Source organism: Trichomycterus rosablanca, chromosome 2 (assembly GCF_030014385.1).
Source record: "Trichomycterus rosablanca isolate fTriRos1 chromosome 2, fTriRos1.hap1, whole genome shotgun sequence".
Lineage (NCBI taxonomy): Eukaryota > Metazoa > Chordata > Actinopteri > Siluriformes > Trichomycteridae > Trichomycterus > Trichomycterus rosablanca.
The window spans coordinates 45,464,694-45,488,947 of record NC_085989.1 but is presented as its reverse complement, the minus strand read 5'-3'; the positions used below and the strand labels follow the sequence as shown (position 1 = coordinate 45,488,947).

The 24,254-nt window shown below is 40.6% G+C and overlaps 1 protein-coding gene across 1 annotated transcript in view; it reads left to right on the top strand.

The window, feature by feature from the left end:
• The first annotated feature begins 902 nt into the window (after positions 1 to 902).
• ubn2b (ubinuclein 2b) overlaps positions 903 to 24,254 on the top strand; it is a 42,282-nt gene continuing 18,930 nt past the window's right edge. Inside the window, exons 1-11 of the mRNA XM_063016410.1 lie at positions 903 to 1,540; positions 6,305 to 6,421; positions 7,003 to 7,104; positions 7,213 to 7,344; positions 8,371 to 8,474; positions 9,385 to 9,859; positions 15,430 to 15,500; positions 19,702 to 19,938; positions 20,063 to 20,173; positions 23,187 to 23,330; positions 24,181 to 24,231. Coding sequence (XP_062872480.1) covers positions 1,166 to 1,540; positions 6,305 to 6,421; positions 7,003 to 7,104; positions 7,213 to 7,344; positions 8,371 to 8,474; positions 9,385 to 9,859; positions 15,430 to 15,500; positions 19,702 to 19,938; positions 20,063 to 20,173; positions 23,187 to 23,330; positions 24,181 to 24,231 — 1,919 coding nt within the window. The 5' untranslated portion in view covers positions 903 to 1,165. The remainder of the gene's footprint in view (positions 1,541 to 6,304; positions 6,422 to 7,002; positions 7,105 to 7,212; positions 7,345 to 8,370; positions 8,475 to 9,384; positions 9,860 to 15,429; positions 15,501 to 19,701; positions 19,939 to 20,062; positions 20,174 to 23,186; positions 23,331 to 24,180; positions 24,232 to 24,254) is intronic.

Sequence of the window (24,254 nt, the reverse complement as noted above, 5' to 3'; positions counted from 1 at the left end):
TGTTGCTGAAAGTGCTCCGCTGTCCGACTAACAGCTCATGAAGGGGGTGTGATGGGTTGTCCAATATGGTTTTGAGTTTATTCAGTGACCTCCTTCCAACCACCAACTCGAAACTGTCCAGTGAGCAGCCCAACGCTGAGCCAGCCTTCCTGGTCAGTTTATTGAGTTTCTTTACATCCCCTGCTCCTATATTGTCTAAGCAATTGAGGGTTAAGGGCCTTGTTTAAGGGCCCAACAGTGGCAACCTGGCAATGGTGGGGCTTGAACCAGCAACCTTTGGATTACTAGTCCAGTACCTTAACCACTAGGCCACAACTGTTAAAAGTTAAAACCTTAAACAATAACACGGTGTAAAACAATAAAAAAGTTTCCCTTTCAAAACACCTTTTTCTACACGTAAACAGAAACATCAGTAAACACAGCAAGTTATTTACAGCAGGTGGTTTACTTTACTTTGTGAGCGTCATGTTCAAAACAAGTGTGTTTAAATCAAATCAACAACTTGAACTACATAAAGTAACAATACACAGTAATGTACAGAAGTGTGGAAATGTATAAACGTGGAATGTGGAATTATTCACTGTGTCTGACTACTTATCAATCAAAAGCAGAGGATTTTAGAAAGGCGGGTGGTAAATGAGGTGAATATTGATGTACTGTAGAATAAATCTTTATTCCCACTCTTGTGTGTTGTGGTACTTTAGTGTGGAAAAACACAGGACCGGCACCGCCTCGTTTTCGCGCGAGTTTGTGATTGTGGGCGGGGCATCAGGACGCGCTCTGACTTCTGATTGGCTCGCGTTTGTGGTCCAGGTCCAGCGGTTGGCATTGCGCGTGCGCAGTGACCCTAAGGCGTAAAAAGCGTTTATCGCTAGGTTAAAATGGCTCCCAGCACAGTTGCTGCAGTAACAGAGGCATAGCGACCGTTGTTTTTATGAATTAAATCCACCCGATAGATCACATCTGTGCTCTGGGGGATCGCTGAGAATCACTCGTGCTATCGTTGTTTGTTTACCGGGCAGGCTAGCCGCGTTGCTAGCACAGAAAACTTCGATGTTTACCTAGCCGGTTAGCAGCGCTCTTTAGCCGTTAGCTCTGCTCAGATTTAGCTCAATGCTAACTTGCTAACTAGGCTAGTCGGTTAGCCGTGCGCGCGTGTCTGCAAATGGCCGATCCAAGAAAAGTGCCCTTTATCACGTTGGCATCCTACAACACCACCGGCAACACCACCTCCGCATCAGCCACCACCGCTACCGCTACCACCTCCACCCCGGGACCGGAGTGCAAGAAGCGCCGGCGGGAGGATGAAGCAGAGGTCGGAGGACTCGTGTCCGGCCCTTGTCCATCTCCTGCTCCTGCTCCGGCTGCTGCTGGAGCTGCTGTGGGCTTTTTAAGTAACGGGAAAAGCGCCGGCACTGAGAACTCGGGAGCTACCGGAGAGAATAAACCGACTGTAAGACTCACACTGACCCTGTCCGAGCCCAGCGACAAATCCTCCTCAGAGTTCAACTACACCGAGCTCATCCAGTCCTTCCATAAGGTAACAAACAGCTCACCTTCCATTCCCACCCATCAGTCTTGGTCTCCACGCCAGGGCAGGCCTGCTGTTACACACCAGACATCATGCACACTCATCATTCATCATACAGCCTTCAGGAACTCAGGCCAGATCATATATGCACATTTACACAGCTGGAAGGTCATGTTTACCACTTTGTCTTTAGATCATGGTCATTTCTTGGTGGTTTCCTACCGGCCTTGGCATTTGGACTCATTACTGTGAACTGTAGGCCCAGATCTGTTATGCCCATGGGCTGGTCATGCAAAGTGAGCCACAGATCAGGCTAGGTTATAATCATACAGTCATCACTCTCTCAAGTCAAAAGTTTACATACACCTGGAAGAAAACTGTATGTCATGTCAGTCCTTGAATACCCACATCAGTTCATTTTCTCTGACCAGTACTGAAGTGGGTAGAAAAGTGACTAGACTCCCTCTATTCACATGTTGATGCATGTATCAGCTTATATGCAGATTTACACAGCTGGAAGATCTTGTTTGCCACTTTTTCTTTTGATCATGGTCATTTCTTAGTGGTTTCATACAGGCCCTGGTTGTTGGTCAGCATTTGGATTCATTACTGTGAACTGTAGGCCCAGATCTGTTATGCCCGTGGTTGTAATCATACAGTCATCACTCACTTTACATACACTTAAAAGAAAAGACAGTTCTTAAATGTCCACAACTGTTTCTTTTCTCTGACCAGTACTGAAGTGAGTAGAAAAGTGACAATACTACTCCCTTATTGACAAAAAAAAGTGACAATACTTCACATGTTGGCGTATGTATCAGTCGTTATCAGCATATATGCAGATTTTCTCAGCTGGAAAATCTTGTTTACCACTTTTTCTTTTGATCATGGTCATTTCTTAGTGGTTTCATACAGGCCCTGGTTGTTGGTCAGCATTTGGATTCATTACTTTGAACTGTAGGCCCAGATCTGTTATGCCGTTGGTTGGTTGAACCACAGATCAGGCTAGGTTATAATCATACAGTCATCACTCACTCAAGTCAAAAGTTTACATACACCTGAAAGAAAACTGTATGTCACGACAGTCCTTGAATGCCCACAACAGTTCATTTTCTCTGACCAGTACTGAAGTGGGTAGAAAAGTGACAATACTTCACATGTTGGCGTATGTATCAGCCGTTATCAGCATATATGCAGATTTTCTCAGCTGGAAAATCTTGTTTACCACTTGTAATTTTTTAGTGGTTTCCTACAGGCCTTGGTTGGTGGTCAGCATTTGGTTGTAATCATACAGTCATCATGCACTCAAGTCAAAAGTTTACATACACTTGAAAGAAAACTGTATGTCATGACAGTCCTTGAATACCCACAACAGACAATGCTCGCTTTATTCACATGTTGACGCATGTATCAGCCGGTATCAGCATATATGTAGAATTACACAGGCCCAGATCTGTTATGCCTATGGTCGGTCAGTCGGGGACTGGTTGGGAGTTTTCCAAAACTCAGTTACCCGAGTCGTGTTTTTAGCTGCTTTAGACTTCATCATCTCAAATCGCTAAACACAAACATCGAACATTACATTTTGAACCTTACAGCAAATTGCATATTACACAGGAAAGGCTCATTCCACAATCCGTGACGTGATTTTCACGGCCGTGAATTAGGTAGGACCTTAGGTATCAGTAACATCACAGAGTGCCCTCTGGGTAATGCAGACAGTTTATATAAGGTCATTATAAATCACCCAGAACCTGATATGGGAGGACAAAAAAGAACATGGGCAGCTTGTGAGGAGTGCTGGTACGCCAAAGAGTAAAATGTAGACATGAGTACTGGCACACTTACTTCTCTGTCCAAAAATGTCATGAATTCAAGTTCCAGGACTTTCTGGTAACTTTCTAAACATATACATCCACCAACTTAGACAATTTAACCTATTTGGAACAGTGGTCTTTTACTACGTTCAGAATGAAAACTGAAGACCCACAAACTGTTATTTTTTGCTAGAAGAAAAATGTTCGGATGGTTAAACGTAATCCATAAACCACCAAAATAGAGGTTTGCCATAGATTAGAAGGTGCTGAAACGTATATAGCGCTAAATGTGTTTACATGTACACAATAACCAGATTAGTTCTGACTCCTGGTGATTATATGGTTAGTGTTTCTCCAGACTATTCGTCTTTTGTTAGAGTCGTCAGGCTTCTTAAAGGCTTGTTCAGCATTCATCTAATTGTATTCATCTGTCCATATTGTTGCTGGCTGTCCTCTTTCTTTTTTTACTTTTCCAAGCATTGTCTTCGTGTTCAAAATATGAGAGAGCTTTGGTTTGGTTATCTTGGCTTTGAGTTTGCATCGATTACTGCACTAAATCAAATGATGATGGTCAGATTACTGGGTTTACATCCACATCTGATATAGATTTGATAATAGGAACATGTGATTTCTCAGTGTGACAGCATGTAGTAAAGCTGTTTACTTTTCAGTACTTTTTTAATCTAGTAATGTTTGTAGTGCTGATGTTTGGGCAGTGAGAGATCAGTGGTCGAGATACTGGACTAGTGATCAAAAGGTTGTTGGTTCAAGCCCCACCACTGCCAAATTTCCACTGTTGGCTCCTTGAGCAACTGCTCACAACTGTAAGTCGCTTAGGATAAAGGTGTCTGATAAATGCTGTAAATTATATAACAAGTTAGTTACACTATATATAAGTTATACCTATATTGTGGCTCTAAACCCACATGTGGCTTCAATTTAAATAAAATGTAAATGCCTTAATTATTTATTAAATAACATTTATATCAGTAGCCGGTGATGATAGAGCCACAGACGACCAGTTAGAAATTATTTTGTACTTAGATCTGCTTCTAATATTTTTAATAAACACTATTCAAGATTTTATTAAAATATCAACTTGTAGGACTCGTGACTTAGCTCTGTAGTGCAATGTTACACGTTTGTATCACGTGCAGTATGTGGCTTGGCGTTATTCTGCTGAAACAAGCAGGTGCGTCCTAGAAAAATATGTTTTCTAGTTGGTAGCTCTGTGCCAGATGTCCTGAAGATCACGATGTCTGTTATTTTCTAAAACAGTTTTAAAGGCGAACTCGTCAGACCGAAGCACACATTTCCACCTTGCGTCAATCGCTTAGATGAGCTTGAGCTCAGAGATGATGGAACCGGTTCCAAATGTTGACTAATGGTTTGCTTGTTTGTGGATGCATTGATTAACTTACATGCATGAAGATCTTCCCGGATTCCCTGAGTCTTTTAATAATATAGACTATATGTGTCAAAAGTCTTAAATTTCTTGCTATTGTGCTATTTTTGCAAAGTAATAAAGCTTGACCAAACCTTGTTGTAAATGCTCCATCATACAGCATCATCGGAGCTTCATATCAACATGTGTTTATTCTTTATTAAATGAAACGGTGTAATGTAGTGAACATAGCATTAACGTAGAACGGTAAGATGATTCTAAACAGTCAGCAAAACCAGTTTAGCATCCACAATGTAGATTTTATACAGTCACTAGATTCATTAGACAGTCATTACAATGAATACAGCTGCAGTCTGTATATTTAAGCTTTTCCTGATATCATTAGTGTGTTTATTATAGAAAGATAATCAGAGTTTTACATTCATACTGGAGCATGATGAACAAACCTGCTTCGTGTTTATAAAAACACTAATATTCCACGTGTGCAGAGTTGAACATGCAGTCAGACTCCATACTCCATGCTTTTATCAATTCCATCATCCATCATTGATTCAAATATTATCAATTTGTAAGTTTTTATGCTCAGTCAGGTTGGAATCACTGAATCTGTACAGATAGCTTCTCTCTCAGTTGGAATCGAGCGTCAAATGTTGGAAAGGAATTTGAATAAAACGTTTAACTGACAACATTATTCGAACAATGATGTCTTTGGCGCTTTTTGGTTTGTGCCATGTGGGTTATATTTAAATAACTATTTGCCTCTGGATTTTATTTAGATTGATTGAGATCGACAGAGTGTCATCATTCACGTTGTCATATTCTGAGAGTCACAGACCAGAGAGTATTGTCATTTACTGTAAACTACCGACCAGAGAGTATCGTAATTCATATTGTCATTTACTTTGTACTACAGACCAGAGAAAAATGTAATTCATGTCATCATCTACTGTTAGCTACAGACCAAAGAATACTGTCATTTGTAATCATTTACTGTGCATTTCATTTACATTTACTATAGACCAGAGAGTATTGCCATTTACTGTTAGATACAGACCAGAGAGTATTGCCAATCATGTCATCATTTACTGTGAACCACAGACCAGAGAGTATCGTCTTTTACATTATCGTTTAGGTTGAAAAACAGACATTTTACATTTTCAGCAATTAGCAGACGCTATTATCCAAAGCGACTTACAGTATACAGTCAAAGCAATGGAGGGTTAAGGGCCTTGCTCAGGGGCCCAACAGTGGCAACCTGGCAGTGGTGGTGTTTGAACCAGTGACCTTCTACTTACTAGTCCAGTACCTTAACCGCTAGGTTACAACCGATCAGACCAAAGCCAAGTTGCCACTGTTAAGCTTAAATTGCTTGGGTTGTATTTGGTTTTAGTTGTAAGTCAGTTTGGACAAAAATGTGTGATATAGACTCAAAATGTAATCGTAATAATAATAATAATTATCTGGTTAAAAAATGTTTATTTTGCAAATGGTATTTAATACGTCTGAAGTTCTTCTGTTTAATATTTTTTATTCTATGGTTTATTTTTTTAGGTAAGAAAGCCTCCTGATGTGCTCACGCCAGTTCTGGACCCGACCGACCCTCTTGCTGACCAAGACCGAGAGAGGCAGGAGGTTGAAGCTCTAGCCAGGAAATTCGAGAGTAAATATGTGAGTACTTGACTCTAATTAAGATACACCGAATACATCTTTAGTCCCAGATGGTGCTATATACCTGGGTCCCAGGGTGCCCATATAGGCATGATTGACTGTGCCTGAATGGAGGGGGGTTGAAGTCATTGCCTCTGTACAATTGCACCTTCTGCTGTCTGATCAAGGTGCCTGCATTAGTGACGGACGATCTGAAGGGCTTAGCATGTCTCTTGATATGTGATGCAGCTCTCTGTGAGACTCCGTTGCGAGCAGGTTAAAAGGTGGCTAGATTACAATTGGATGACCAAATTAAGAGCAAATGGGGACATTGTGTTGGTTCTCGAATGTGTTAATCTGTTCACAGATGAGAGCTAATTGCTTATGATAACTAAACCTTGGTTTCTATATGAATCCAACCCTTTAACATAGCTTGGGCCACTTGTAAACATGGGGTTGGCTGGTTATGTTTTTTGGAGGAAGCACATGTTATTCTCATCTGTATTTTTCTGAAATAAACAGACTGACTACCTTGGCTGTGACTAGTCAACCTGAAATTTGCACGTATTTAGTTTTAAATCTGTTTTTTTACGCTTTATAAGGGGGGAACAGGAAAGAAGAAAAAGCGAGATCGGATGCAGGACCTCATCGACATCGGTTATGGCTACGATGAGACCGATCCCTTCATAGACAACTCTGAGGCTGTGAGTATTTTTTTGTTTTTCTGACCAGTTCTGACAGGATTGTATTCTTAATCAGTAATATTGTATTGTATTGTATTGTAATGTATTTTTTGTTGTGTGTTTTATTAGTATGACGAGCTGGTGCCTGCGTCTCTTACCACTAAACTCGGAGGATTTTACATCAACACTGGAACTCTGCAGTTCAGAGCTGCGTCCGAGTCTGAGGACGAGGACAAGAACAAGGACGGAAACCACTTCAAGGTTCACACTGCTTTAAATATCTCAGCAGCTCGCTCAGCTGTAAAATTACTAGCAGCACTTAAAAAAGAACGGAAGGTAAAACAGGCCATGGTAAGATGGACAAACGTACTGGGACGCCTGCACACTTACAGGAGCTTTTATGACATCACGTTCTAAATCCATAGGCTTTGATTGTATTTAATTGTCTAAATTATACAATTGTACAAATGTCTTGGAATGTTGAAGCATTAGGATTTCCCTTCACTGGAACTGAGGAGCCTAGATCACCCCCTGAAAAAAAAAAAAACCCTATAGCGTTATCCCTCCTCCTCCACCACTTTACAGCTGCAGTCAGGTAATGTTCTCCTTGCATTCCCCAAACCCAGACTCGTCCATCAGACCGCCAGATAGAGAAGCGTGGTTCGTCACCCCACAGGACACGTTTCCACTACTCCAGAGTCCAGTGGTGGTGTGCTTTACACCACTCTATCTGACGCTTGGCAATGTACTAGGCGATGTAAGGCTTGCATGCAGGTGCTCGTTCATGGAAACCCACGCCACGAAGCTCTCGGCGGTTTCTGTGCTAATGTTAATGCCAGAGGAGGTTTGGAACTCTGTGGTTATTGAGTCAGCAGATGTGACCTTTTTCCTCTATGTGCCTCAGCACTTTTTAACTCAACTTTTTAATAATACCGCTCACAGTTGATTATGGAATATCTAAAAGGGAAGAACTTTCACAAACTGACCTGTTTCACCGGTGGAGTTTAGTGCGCTCTTCAGAACAAGTTATTCCTTTGCAAATGTTTGTAAAGGCAGACTGCATGGCTCAGTGCTCGATTCTATAAACCTGTGACAATGGGACTGAATGAAACACCTACATTTTGAGACCTATCCCAATACTTCCGTCCACTAACCGTCTACTTCCAGCAACACGTACAGAGTTACCCTCAATGCTCTCTGTGTTTCAGTTATGTCTGTAGAATGCATTAGACCATCCTATACTCAGACCTCTGTGGGGATATTTGTCTCATTTTCCTTATTTTGCAGAAGCTGAAGGATGGAGAGGACCGAGTGATCAAGAGAAGAAAGAAAAAGCAGGATGGCATTTTAGATGAGAAGAAACCCAGAAAAAACAAAGTACCAAAGCCAGGGTGAGTTTCGACCTGGGCTTACACTGAGCCTTGTTGACTCGTGTGTTAAATTAAAGTATTTTATGATTTTTGACCTGCCCACGTTTTTAAACATTGGTCTATAAAAGTTAGTTGTAATACTGAGTTTATACAGACATCGAGGGATGATCATGAACATCATATTTAAAATGACAACCATAATTCGACTTTGAAAAATAAGTAACATCTAATGGCATTCTACTATTTTTAAATAAGGACTAGGTGGCAATGCTCAGAAATTGTATAGAGTGGATTCAGAAAGTGTTCAGACCCCTTGGTGGCAGAGTGGCTCGGTGGGTAGCACTGTCGTCTCACAGCAAGAAGGTCCTGGGTTTGATTCCCAGGTGGAGCGGCCCTTTCTGTGTAGAGTTTGCATGTTCTCCCCGTGTCTGTGTGGGTTTCCTCCAGAAGCTCCGGTTTCCTTCCACAGTACAAAGACGTACAAGTGAGGTGAATTGGAGACACTAAATTGTCCATGACTGTGTTTGAGAATAAAAAACTTGAACTGATGAATTATGTGTAACCAGTAACTACCTGTCCTGTCATGAATGTAACCACAGTGTGTAAAACATGACGTTAAAATCCTGATAAATGAATAATAAATTACCCGTCAATGCATTTGATCACCATCATGACAAACATGATGGTTGTAGCCTAGCGGTTAAGGTACTGGACTAGTAAGCAGAAGGTCACTGGTCCAAACCCTACCCCTGCCAGGTTGCCACTTTTGGGCCCTTGAGCAAGGCCCTTAACCCTTAGTTGCTTATACTGTAAGTCACTTTGGATAAAAGTGTCTGCTAAATGCCAAAAATGTAATTAAAAATTAAAAACTAAAATCTCTCTGTTGAGACCTTGTATCTAATCTCTGCGTTTTTGCCTGCCCCGGTCTCAGTGTGTCGGCTCTGAATCGCCCCGAGAAGAAAAAGAGGAAGAAGCTGATGAAGGACTCGCTCTCGCTGGCGGCCATGATCCGCCGCTTCCAGCGTGAGAAAGATGAGATGAGAAAGAAGAACCCCCCTGCTGCCGTCGCAGCCAGCCTTAAACCCCCTGCCGCCAACCGTGCCCTTAATTCCCACTCCGTGGCCCCTGTGAACGACCTGGCCGACCTAACCAACGACCCGGGTGTGTTACCACTGCTGGGTGCAGAGAACGAGGATCTGCAGGCTCTCCTGAGTGAGCTGGACTCTGTCTTCATGAATATCCCCGATACAGTGAGCCAGGAGGGCCAGAGCGAGGACGGCAGTCCTGTGGTCCAGAGAGGAGGCCTTTTAGCAGGGCGAGTTCAGAGGGCCAGTCTTATCCCCCCTCCTCCCCTACCCGATGGTTTACCTGCGCCCCTCGCAAAACGCATCGAAGATCTACGAGTGGTGAGTGCTGATTGTGTTAATACTTCTGCTTTTTAGAGTAACTCCCTGTGTTACTAGCATGATTTGGGAATTTGGTGTTGTAAAGAGATCCATGAATGTGGAAGATTTGCCAAAATCAGATCCAAGTCTTGCAAATCAATAGAATTTATCTGGGCAGTGCTCTGTGTGGAAGTTGGAAGCAAAACTAACAAAGACGGCAGCACGTAGAAGGACACGGAAGGAGAATTTATCCAAAGCTTTGTAACCAATTACAGAGTGCAAGTAGTTGAGGTTAAAGGGTCTTGCTCAGGGGCCCAAACTGTCTGACTTGTAGCTACAGTCACAAGAAAGTCACACAGAGAGATTATGTCCTTCTACATTGTGGGGGGAAAAACGTGTATTAGAGTTTCTGTCTTAGTCTGATATTGGCGTCATATACAGATCGGATATCTGACGGACGGGCTGATCTACTTACCGATCCAAATTCCAGTCCGCATCTCGTGCTGGATCATAAACCTGCCATAACTTAACAAAATGCAACATGAGGCACGTCACCGATCCAAGTTCCGTTACACATCTTATCATGAACCCGTGACCACTTCAGTCAGTAACAGGAAAAAATTTACATTAGCTGTTTATTTTACTAAAATGTCCTTTGTATGGAAATAATTTAGTCTGGAAATGCAGAAAAGCAAAACAGCTACAGTGGACCCTTGACTTACAAATGTAATTGGTTCTGAAGGGCTGTTCTTAAGTCAAAATGTTCGTTAATTAAATCTATTTTTCCCATAAGAAATAATGTAAATAGAATTAATCCGTGCCAGACCTCCCAAACCCCCCTTACCTAACCTCTCTAATGTCTTAAATTGTATTTTTTTGTTAATTTTGTTAATTTTTTGTTATAAATACAAGTATATTTTCTAGAGATGGGACGATCGATCGGCTACGAATCGGTATCGGCCGATTTTTAATCAAAATATGCGATCGGCGATATTTCCTAAAAGTAGCCGATCCGATCGTGTGATATATAAAGATCATGTTAAGTTAACAGCTCAGTGGATTGATCCAGACTTTGAGCTACGACGCACCAACCATCACATCACCATTCATCAACCATCGTACAGAAACCATGGTGAAAGCTCTTCATGACCTAAAATAACATCATTAACTTTGTGCATCATACATACGATGTAATTTTGCTGATTGTAATATTTACTTTAAAAAGATAATTCAACCCGGTCACATCTGAGTCGATTCTATCAGCACGTTATATAAACTCCTGGTTCACTTTGGTAAATCGTAAGCGGTTCTTACTTGTGATGTAGATGAGAACAGAAAACGTTACAGAGGCAAAAGTTTATTCATTACCAAATTCGTTAGTTCAGGATCATCAGCTGAACTTTTAGAAAACTTTTAGCTCCTTAGACAGAACGAGTCTGCCTCGGTTACAGATCTGTGGTAATAGCAGTTTAATGAAGCTTTTTAATGTAAGAGAGTCACACAAAATGTTCTGTAGTAGCTGGTGTTTATTTAAAACCACGACATTTAATTAATAACAGTAAACACGGAGAGATAACTGAGAAGAGAAACTTACGCTTCACATAAAAACGAATCAACTCATGAATCAATGAATCACTTATAGCGATACTGTGAACAAAGCGTCTCTTCTAAAGGCGCACACACACACACACGTGCGCTGCTCCGGTTTATCTTCACTGTGAGGCTCTTTTTAAGTTTATTTATTGCTAACCCCCCCCGATCGGAATCAGCTATCGGCCGATGTCCCTGAAAGGAGATCGGAGTCGGTGCCAAAAAACCCGATCGGTCCATCTCTAATATTTTCCCTTAAATCTTAAATTATAGAATAGACATTCCTGTAATAAACAATAATAAACAACAATACACAGTAGTACTGTACATAACACACATCACATTTCCAGTACAGTGCGTGTGCTGTACCATTCACCATAATACATTGTATCTACCAGAAACAACAATAACTCTCATATTTCTCTATTATTTCCTTCTTTATTTCAATAGTGTTGTTTTTTGTAATTGTAATTGCACGAAAGAAAGAATACTTTACTCAGCAAGTTCCTTCTTCTCTCTCTCACTCACTGTCCCCGCTGTCTGATACACAGTGACAGTTACTGGCAGGAGTAATTATACAACAACAAATGTAATAGATTTTTTCATTTTCTCACCACTGTGCTTCCATTGCACCTTCTCTGGGAACATTTTAATATTGAATTTTACAAAATATAAAGAAAACACCGGAAAAACACCAAATGCTTTCCAAATGTTCTCTCACTGTGTATGTATATATGTATATGTATATATGAGAGAGAGAGAGAGACGGTCTGAGTCAACTTGTTTGTGACGTCACGTGTTTCGCGAATTTCTGTTCATAATCCGAAATTTGTTCGTACATGAAGTTGAAAAAGATCGCTCGTAACCCGAAATATTCGTATGGTAAACCGTTCGTAACTCAAGGGTCTACTGTACTTGTACATGTGTGCAAACCTAGCGTGTCGAGGGGTGGAAGTAAGGTTTCGTCATATAACATGACTAATTTAATCACTTGCAGAAACTTCTTCACTCTTAATATGATGTTCTGTGTGGTTTCAGCAGTTGTGTGTCTGAATTGGGACTAAAAAAGTGGATTGACCCATCACTAATCATTAGTCTTATTATTGATGGTGCTTTTGTTTTCATTGGCTTTACTGCAAAAAATATCCAAAAAGGTTTTACATTCATGTCACTTTATTCTTCTAGTTTAGTTGGATAGTAAAATGTAATGGAAGACTGTGAGCAGAGATTGCAGTCTGTTTATGATCTGTGCCCTTCTCTTAATTACCTGGCTGTGCTGACAGAATGAAAACCGCTTCTTGTACCTCCAGTCAGAAAAGGAAGGATGAGGAAGAACAGGGTCAAAGTGAGAAGTGAGGTGCAGTGAGTGTTAGCTAGTGAAAGAGACAGACTAAAGCTGAAAGAAAAGAAAAAGCTATAAGAGAGGTGAAGGAAGGCCAGAGTGCAGTAGGAGTGCAGACTCATGAGGTGGGTATAGAACACAGGCACAAGGCACCTTCAGTTGTTTTAGCTTCCATGTTATACTTTTCAATTCCAATTTCCAATGATACTTTTTCCAATGTTTTATTTTGTAGCCGACCATCAGTAGGCTACGGTAAACTGAGAATCTTATAGCAACACATTAACGTGTTTCATTTCAACTCTGTAGTCTTTATTCAGTGAAATATTGGCTTTATCTGAGTTTGAAGCTCAGCTGTGCCCTCTGCCTTGTCGGGCATCCAACAAACACAATCGGCCCTGTGTGAGGGTGAGGAGGTTGGGCAGGGTGTCTCATCTGCTGTGGTGATATACCATCTCCATGACCAGTCGAGGGACTCTGACTTAAGCATGACTCTTCGTGGGCAGTGAGGCTCTGTGTGGATAAACAAGAAATAGCCCGCTCAGTTGCATGTGCGTCGGAGGGGGCGTGTGACAGTTTGCGGCCATTCTCCAGTCAGACCAGCGTGGTGCAAGCAGCAGAGGATTGCAGTATGCAACAGGGGGTTGGAATGATTTGGAATATGGGGGTGGGGGGTGCATAGATTTTTTTTCATGATGATGTCGAATAATGCTCTCCCAAAGATAATTTTTAGGCCAGTTTTCTGCCGTGTCCCAAATATCACATTATACACCACACAGCCTGTTAAATGAGTTTTTTTCTTTCAGCTGCCTCGGCAAATCATTCTGGTCCGTATACCTGATTTGGCACAGATTTTACACCGGATGGTCCTCCTGCATAACACTCCTTATTTTATGTGGGCTTGGGACCAGCACTGAGAGTGCCCTGACAAGCCATCCCATCCCCCCTTTACCAGAAATAGTCAAATTTGTAAGTACATCTGTGTAGGTTCTCCGTCATCCAGGTCATGGTAGAGTGAAATGAAGAAGTCTTTTGGGTGAGAGGTGAAACCTAAAAAGAAGTCCAGTCACCCTTATCTCAAGACAATATGTCATTACACTCCCGAGCAGCCAATCGAGATTCAAACCCCCGATCCCAGCAGCAGTGGGCTAGTGTATTTTACCTCTGCACCACCTGAGTGCCCTTTAAATAAATGCAGAAGTACTGTGTACTATTTTGTTTCTAATGCTTAAAACAATAATTTTATTACATGACATGAAATAGAAACAAATCCTATAAATAAAGTTGTGTTCAAATAATGTGTATATATATATACAGTATATATTAGGGCTGAAACGATTCCTCGAGTAAATCGATTACTAAAAATCATCGATTCAAATTTTTTGCATCAAGGAATCGTTTAATCCGCACAACCATATACAGCTCACGGTGTTTTACACGGACGACTTTCACTTTTGCGCAGCGTGTTTAACGCTGTGTGCAGGTGACGTGAAGAATCTGAGGGCTGCGTCCCAAATATCTTAAACATAAACAGAACTTAACAGGACTTGATCCGGGTTCTTTTTGCGGACAGTTTAATGAACACTACGTATTTGGACACGTTCGCCGCTCCTGCGAACTGAACGTATCAGTTTAGGACGCAGCCGAGATTTGATAGCGCGGACTGCAAAATATAGAGAGAAAATAGCGAACAGGAGGAGACTGGACAGAGAAAACCACAGAAAGTTTGAGATCATTTTAAGCTGATAAAACTCAGTATAACATCCACACCATCAGAGCGTCGTGTTTACTTTACTCATGTTTACTGACTTTACTTCGTTTCAACCACCACAGGCTTTTATGAAGATTTAGGCAAACACACACATACACACACACACACACACACACACACACACACACCAGATCTACCTCATCTAGAGACACAATCCTGACAGATTTTTATCCCCCTACAAACACCACAAAACCTCCCAACACAATATTAAAGCTTTATGTTCTGCGTGAGCTGTAGCTGAAACTTTGAGTTTTGAAAGTTGCACTAATTACAGGCTTATGTTCATGTATTTTTGTTTATTATTATTTATGACTTGATGACCTGATGTTTCAGGTTGCCTGTTTACATTTTAAAAGTAAATTGATTTATTTTTGATTGATTTATTTTTGCATTTAAAAAATGTTAAACTGTCCTGTATGCAAGGAATACAAATGTACAGTTTGGTTTAAGAAACATGTCTTATTTAATCTAATATGTATTTGTTTTTGCTCTTTGTTAAAGCAAAAGTATTTCTTATCCGATTACTCGATTAATCGCTGGAATAATCGATAGAATACTCGATTACAAAAATAATCGATAGTTGCAGCCCTAATATATATATTTTATTTAAATAATACAATTAAGAATACATTGTATGGTAAGTAGTGTGTGGTTTGAGACACAGCCCTGCTGTCCAAAGCAGCACCTCTTTGATTTGAAGACATTTTATATTGAGCCGTCAGCCAACTGGTCAAACTGGTCATGAAATATTTGCACTTTAGACACATTTCTGTCTATAGTTCCCTGGGTTTAAACCCACTGATTTCAGGTTAATAAACATGTTCTTTTAGTACTGCAGATAACTTTGTGCTGCACATTTAAGTGCTCATGATTTTGTTTTGTTTTTTTCAGGCATCTCGGCAGTTTGATATGGAGGGAAGGAAGAAGTTCTTCACGCTGGACATGAACAACATTCTGCAGGAGTAAGTCTGCACCAGTTTCACTGCTTTTACATGCTCATTTATTGGCAGACGACAAAATTTGGCTATAAAGTCTGCAGGCTAAAACTTTTTCTAATGAAAAAGCAAAGTTACATTGCATTTAACTAGTTCTTTTCACTGACATTAACTTAACTCGTTTTTGTGTTTTCTTGTTTTGCACCACTGTCAAAAGTTTTTAGATCACACCCCTATTTCTCCAGTTTTTATTGATATTAAGTACCGTAGACCCTTAACGTACAAATTTAATTGGTTCTGAAGGGCTGTTCTTAAGGCAAGATGTTCCTTAATTATACCTATTTTTCCCATATATATATATATATAATAATAAATAATGTAAACAGAATTAATTCGTGCCAGACCTCCCAACCCCCCCCCCCCCCCCCCTTTTTGTTATAAATACAAGTATATTTTCCCATAAATCTTAAATTATAGAATATACATTCCTGTAATAAACAATAATAAACAACAATACACAGTAGTACTGTACATAAACACACACCACATTTCAGTACAGTACATGTGCTGTACCATACACCATCATAAATTTCCTTCTTTTTGTAATATGTATCTACCAGAAACAACAATAGCTCTCATATGTCTCTATTATTTCCTTCTTTATTTCAATAGTGTTGTATTTTGTAGGTGTAATTGAACGAAAGAAAGAATACTTTACTCAGCGATTTCCTTCTTCTCTCTCACTCACTGTCCACTCTGTCTGATACACAGTGACACCTACTGGCAGGAGTAATTATACAACAGAAGATAGTGATTTTTTTTTTTCATTTTCTCACCACTGCACTTTCTCTGCACCTTCTTTGGGGACATTTTAATATTGAATTTTACAAAATATAAAGAAAACACCGCCCGCTGTCCGAATGTTCGCTCACTGTGTATATATATATATATATATATATATATATATATATATATATATATATATATATATATATATATATACAGTGAAGCCCGAAATTATTCATACCCCTGGCAAATTTTGACTTAAAGTTACTTTTATTCAACCAGCAATTTATTTTTTGACCAGAAATGACACAGGTGTCTTCCAGAAGATAATAAGACGATGTACAAGAGGCATCATTATGGAAAAAAATATTTCCCAGCTTTTATTTACATTTGAACAAAAAGTGGCATGTCCAAAATTATTCATACCCTTTGCAAACTGTCACAGTCTATGGGAAAATCCAAAGTTCTATACCATTCCAAATAGTCCAAGCTGTTCTAAAGCATCCTAATTACCCTGATTCATTGGGAACAGCTGTTTTAATAAACTCAACAGGTGAAAAACAGCAACTCTCTGCAGTTGGTTTGTGGACAGTCATGGCTAAGACAAAGGAGCTCACTAAGGACCTGCGGCTGTGCATTGTGGCAGCTCACAAGTCAGGAAAGGGCTATAAGGCCATATCTAAATGTTTTCAAGTTCCAGTGGCTACAGTGCAAAGTATTATTAAAAAATACAAGACATTCCACACTGTGGAAAATCTCAGAGGACGTGGTCGGAAGCCAAAAGTGACACCTGTGCTGGCCAGGAGGATAGTGAGAGAGGTGAAAAAGAATCCAAGGATCACCACCAAGGCCATCCTGGTGAATCTGGGCTCTGCTGGTGGCAACGTCTCAAGGCAGACAGTCCAACGGACACTGCACACTGCTGGGTTCCACGGACGCAGACCAAGGAGGACGCCACTTCTCCAGAAAAGGCACACAAAAGCTCGCTTGGCCTTTGCAAATGCTCATCTGGACAAAGAAGAAGACTTCTGGTCTTCTGTTTTATGGTCAGATGAAACAAAAATTGAATTGTTTGGCCACAATGATGTATCCTTCATTTGGTGTAAAAAAGGAGAAGCCTTCAACCCTAAGAACACCATCCCCACTGTCAAACATGGTGGTGGGAACCTAATGATTTGGGGGTGTTTTTCAGCCAATGGACCAGGGAACCTAATCACAGTAAACGGCATCATGAAAAAAGATCAATACATCAAGATTCTCAACAACAACATCAGGCAGTCTGCAGAGAAACTTGGCCTTGGGCACCAGTGGACATTTCAGCACGACAACGACCCAAAACACACAGCAAAAGTGGTGAAGAAATGGTTAGCGGACGAAAACATTAACATTTTGCAGTGGCCCAGCCAGAGTCCTGACTTGAATCCAATTGAGAATCTGTGGAGGGAGCTAAAGATCAGGGTGATGGCAAGGAGACCCTCCAACCTGAAAGAGTTGGAGCTCATCGCTAAAGATGAATGGGCAAAAATACCAGTGGAGACATGCAAAAAGCTGGTCAGCAATTATAGGAAGCGTTTGATTGCTGTAATAGCCAATAAAGGCTTTTCTATTAATTATTGAGAAGGGTATGAATAATTTTGGACATGCCACTTTTTGTTCAAATGTAAATAAAAGCTGAGAAATATTTTTTTCCATAATGATGCCTCTTGTACATCGTCTTATTATCTTCTGGGAGACGCCTGTGTCATTTCCGGTCCAAAAAAAAAATTGCTGGTTGAATAAAAGTAACTAAGTCAAAATTTGCCAGGGGTATGAATAATTTCGGGCTTCACTGTATATATAGAGAGCGAGAGAGAGAGAGACAGAGACACACGGTTGGAGTCAACTTGTTCGTGACGTCACGTGTTTCGCGAATTTCTGTTCCTAATCCGAAATTTGTTCGTACATTAAGTTGAAAAAGATCGCTCGTAACCCGAAATATTTGTATGGTAAACCGTTCATAACTTAAGGGTCTACTGTAGTTTAAGTCCAGTGTGGTAATTTAGAGGTTTGCTAGAGGTGTTGATTACTTATAAAACATCAGAGTTGGAACACTTTGTGTTTCTACACCCTCTAGGTCAGTACGCTAACAGTATTGCTCTGCAGGATATGGGTTATTGCTTTTGTACTGTTTAGAAAATGGCTATTGACAAGACGAGACAGACGATTCTAACTAAGAATTCATGACAGTGAAAATTGCACCATGAGCCTTTTCCTGTGTAATATTCAAATCAAACTTTAAGGTTTGTGTTTAGCAATTTAAAATTTTTTATTCACATACCATTCAAATGTCTCCTGTTTACTGGTTAATTTGCACTATAAGGTGTCCTAGCAATCCTACAGCAATTCAGGTAGCAGTCGCTTACTTAAAATGTCCAAGATGTTGGACTATAAAGCAGCTAAAAAATGGAGTTTGTGAGTTTGGAAAACTCCCAAGCAATTCTGTGTATGCAGAGGGGGATGTGTCAAAATAAATTCCATTTATTCTATCATTTAATTTATGAGTGTAATTTAATGACTGCCATGAAATGTGGCTCTTTCCTTTGAAAATCCATGAAATTAAGCACATTTTCCCGTGAATTTAGTAGGGCCCTAATCATAACCCTTAAAAGTGACTTTTTCCTATTGAGAAATTCAGAAGAAAGCCAGCGTGTAGGTGAGAACAGTTTCCTACACCAACAGCAAGTGTTTAAACTGTGAGGAGAAGCCTTCAGTTGAAAAAAAGGCGTGTCTGGGACCACCTCTAGTGGTCTACTGACGTCTGGAGGTTACGGCTCATATTTGGAGGAGGAAACAAAATGGTTTAGGCCTGATTTACAGAAGCTACTACGTCATTTTTACCTCCAGGCTGCATCAGAACTACCTCGATCAAGATCTCAATGGCCGAGCTGGTTTGGGATAAACTGGACAAAAGAAATTTGTAGGAATCTCTGCAACAGTGTTGGGTGGAACTTTCAGCTTTCATAGCTGCTTAAAGAGCTACTGCACTTAGTCCAACATGTACATTTCATTGTGTGACACAAAATAAATCCATCACTTCTTTCTTATTTTTGACAGTTTATTTATTTTATGCTTTAATTGTGGAGTACACACAGACATCAATCCAAAGTAGAAAAATGGGGCACCTTGCAAGTGTATATATGAACTGTATGTGTTTCCTTTAAGCCGTTAGTCTAAGTACGACCAGATAGGGAAGTTATTGAGGGAAGTTATTGAAAAAATAACAGTGAGAAATAGTGACACAAACAAAAGAATAAATGCTAATAAAGTATAACACTAACTGAGATACTGGAGAGGCTGCCACTCGCGACAGTGCCTGGAACAGAAATATTAAAAAAATATTTTAAGAAACATTATAAAACTAAATTATATCATACCTTGTGTTTTTCTCTGTGTGTGTGTACAGTATCGAGCTGCAGGTACAGGAGCAGCCAGCTGAAGTTCGCTCTGCAGTATATTCTCACCTGGAGGCCTTTGTACCGTGTAATAAAGAGGCTCTGCTGAAGCGGCTGAAGAAGCTCAGTCTGAACGTGCAGGACGACCGTCTGAAAAACCCGCTGCTCAAACTCAAGCTGGCCGTGTGCAGCGCCATGCCCGAGCAGATCGCCCGCTACAACATGGACTGCCTGGCAAAAGTGGCCAAGTAAGAACGTCGCCAACTATCATGTGATTTAAAAAGAACCTTCCTCTGTTACTACTGATGTTTCCATTGTTAAGATTTTCTGTAGTTTGTGGTTTAACAGTTAGTTTGTGTGTGGGAACTTCAGGCAGCAGTCGGAGGACGGGGAGAAGAACGGCTCAGAGGAGGAGGATGACGAGAGGCCGGGTAAACGGGTAATGGGACCCCGCAAGAAGTTTGTATGGGATGACAAACTCAGGTAAAAAACCTCTTTTCTTCTTTATTTATTTGTTTTTGTCATATTCCTAAAAAATTACAATCAACAAATAATCAAGGTTATAATACATTACAAATGTTTCTCAGACTGATTTAGTATTTTTGTCACATATTTTTAAAGCAGTTCCAACACTAAGTTGACCTTTGAAATATCTTTAAGTATGTTTACTACTTATGCCTAGTTCACACTACACGACTTTTGCCTTGATTTTTGCTCGGCGACTGGTCGGCGCTAGATTTTCCGGCTCGGGAGCAACTCTGAGTTCGCTCGGCGATCTAGACTCTGCTCTCGATCGCTGTGTGTGAACTACTCAATAACTCCATCCGAGCAGCTCGCCGAGTGCTCGGCAACCAAATCGAGATTTCTAGCATGTCAGATATCTGGATAGGTGTTTCCCGACTTGCAATGAGTGCTACGTCGAACAGCCAATGAGAACGCCGGATACGGTGTGAGGGGAAACGCAGGAGAGGAGTGTAAACAGGTGGGACAGGGGGATAATATAGTTTATATCAGAATACACCGGCACACACACACGTTTTACAGTATTTCTGACCTGATCGTTCTCTACAAAACATAACAACAAAACACCAACACTGCAAAAATATTTATTAACCTCCAACTCACTACAGAACAATCCATGCTATTCGTGTTGCCAAATCCACTCAGATTCATTTATATTTCCTCCTTGATTTCATCACATCAGCGCACAAACACTTTGATCACTCGCTACTTGTTGACGTGCATTTTTGGACGTGGTATCATTAAACTTTTGGGCACATCTCTCGTTTGTTTTCGTGACAAAACGTAGTTTGGGAGACCAGAGAAGCTCGCCTGCGATTCCAGTTGGTGATAGATGGTGTAGTGTGAAACCCCCTATCACCGATCAGTCGTGTAGTGTGAAATACACACCGACTTGAAAGACTCCCGATTACAAGAGATCCAGTCGTGTAGTGTGAACTGTACAGCGACCTGACGACTTTGAAAGTCGTGTAGTGTGAACTTGGCATTATGAAGTATCATAATGGTGTTGTAGAGTTGACTTGCTTCTATAGAATTTACGAACTCCTATTGTTATTTTGCTCTGGTCCACATGCATACCGGATCCAATGTACCAAATCCCACCAATGGACATCAAACCTACAATAAACTCATATATCAAGGACAAATGGCAAAACGACTGGAACACACACCAGATTAATTATTTGTATGAAGTTAATCCCACTGTTGGGGAAAAAATGAAGACCTACCTCGAAAACCGTTGGGATCAGACAGTGTACACAAGATGCCGTATTGGACACACGATTAACACACGTACCTGATAAAAGGCGAAACTGCCCCATATTGTGCAACATGCCAAACACAGATTACAATAAAACATTTAATGCTGGAATGTATCATCTATAACCATGAATGACAAGAATTTTAGAAGTGTTGTTGCTTTTGTCTTGGTAAAGAGTTCTTTTATGGTTTTTGCTGATAAGATCTGTTGTCTTTAACAAAACTGAAGCAATACATATAAATGAACATACATAGACAACAGACATAACTCCTCTAAGTCAAATGAAATAAGTAAATGAGACAAATCACAACCTTTTCTGCCATGAACATGGCCCAAAGGGCAGACATGGCGTTAAAAACTAAACACTAACTATTTTGCTCTGGTCTGAATCAGCATTGTATAATCAGATGTATCCAAGGCAGGAGCACGAAAGTAAATATAGAGAAAACAGGTCCAGTGATTTGGATTAGTGCAGTGGTTCCCTAACATTTTCCTTTTGTAGATAAGAATACTCCGACACACATGTACACGTCTTTTACTTCATTGGAATTTATTTTAAATATTGCAGACCATACAAAACTGCAACTTCTCATGTAACGCTTACATTTACATATTCGCATTTAGCAGACGCTCTTATCCAGAGCGACTTTCACAGTAAACATTTCCCTACTCTAGTATTAAACCCTGCTAGTATTTCCTACTCTAGCAGATACTACTCTAGTTCCTATTCCCTACTCTAGTATTGAACAAAACAGAAAGAACATTGGCTTATAGCTGTAGTAATAACCGACTAAACTACATCAAGAGAATATCAATTTCATTTTGAAGGCCTGTCTATAAAATGCTGTACTGCTTCGGACTTTGCATATAAGACCTTTAGACGACTGGGCAGTAAAAGGGAGCTGATATGTGAAACGACATGCTAGCTGGGTCGAATTGAGTTCGGACTACATTCTCATCACAGATCAACTGCTCCAGAGTTGTGAGACTGGACTGAGACCGCTCCCTCTCAAGGGTCTTGGTGTGGTTGTTTTGTATCACTCCCAAGTGCAATTATTGTGTTCATGTCTGCCGAAACGAATCAGACACCCATTACCATAAAACACATCCTGAACGAGTACCCTGAATACCCAGAGTACAACAGTGAAAGACAAAGACTACATTTGTCCAAAACAATAAAAGAAACCCTCACCCAAGATAATAATCCTCAAATTCCTCAATAAAACTGAAAACACACATATAATACAAGACCAATAAAACTAGCATAAAACACAGATTCCTGCTGTGAATGTCATAAATAAAAGGGGCAAGCCGTAGCCTAGTGGTTAAGGCACAGGACTAGTAATCCAAAGGTTGCTGGTTCAAGCCTCACCACTGCTAGGTTGCTGCTGTTGGACCCCTGAGCAAGGCCCTTAACCCTCAGTTGCTCAGACTGTATATTGTAATTGTAATGTAAGTCGCTTTGGATAAAGGCGTCAAATGCTAAATGTCAAATGTCAAATAAACTAAACAAACTAAACGAATTACATCAGGGGGAAAATTAAACAAATTTGGTTCAGTCAAATTTACCCAGAACTAAAACATACATGTGTTTAAATATCCTTAAGTAACTTTAATGTGTAGCCACTTAATTGTGTGTGTGTGTGTGTGTGCGTGCGTGCGTGCGTGCGTGCGTGCGTGCGTGCGTGCGTGCGTGCGTGTGTGTGTTGGTTGCAGAAATCTGCTGTGTAATCTGGTGCGGGCGAAGCTGGGATGTTATGAGGTTGAGGGTCAGACCTCTCCCTCTCCAGAAGACTACCTCAAAGCCTTTATGGAAACTGAGGTGAAACCCCTCTGGCCTAAAGGCTGGATGCAGGCCAGGTTAGTGTGTGTGTTCCTCTAAATAGTTCCTTCCTGTTGTACTTTATGCTGTATCAGTGGTTCCAAAAGTTAAAGCCATTCCCCATTATTTTTATTTTTTATTTTTTATTTTTCAATCTAGTTGTGTTTCCTAAATGCAACTTTTCTTTTGCTGCTGCAGACCTTATCAGGGGCTGCAGGCTCACACGCCCCCTCCGACATGCCCCCTCATTGCCACTGATATGCTGGCACAATTACAGTGTGGTCAATGGTCAAATATAAATACAAATATAAAGGCTAAGTGGGTAGCACTGTCACCTCACAGCAAGAAGGCCCTGGGTTCGATCCCCAGGTGGGGCGGTCCGGGTCCTTTCTGTGTGGAGTTTGCATGTTCTCCCCGTGTCTACGTGGGTTTACTCCGGGAGCTCCGGTTTCCTCCGGCAGTCCAAAGACGTGCAAGTGAGGTGAATTGGAGATACAAAATTGTCCATGACTGTTTGATATAACCTTGTGAACTGATGAATCTTGTGTAATGAGTAACTACCGTTCCTGTCATGAATGTAACCAAAGTGTAAAACATGACGTTAAAATCCTAATAAACAAACAATAATAACGATAACAAGCCATTTAAAGTAATTACAAGGGACAGTAACTGATTACGTTCCTGGTATATTGGACTACCATGTTTTGATATGATGATGTATCCCAAGCCCCTTGTAAAGAACAACTGTGTATATAAACACAGATGATTTTTGGGTCTCTTCTGGTCTCTCTGCTTTTGGTTTTGGTTTGCTTCTATCATATTGGTGTTTATTTCTGTTCTGTGGGATGTTATGATGTGAACTCACTTCCTGCTGTGCACTGTTTTCAGGATGTTGATTAAAGAGAGCCGCATGGCCCACAGCCACCTCACAGGAAACATGTGAGTAGATTATTTTGCTTCTT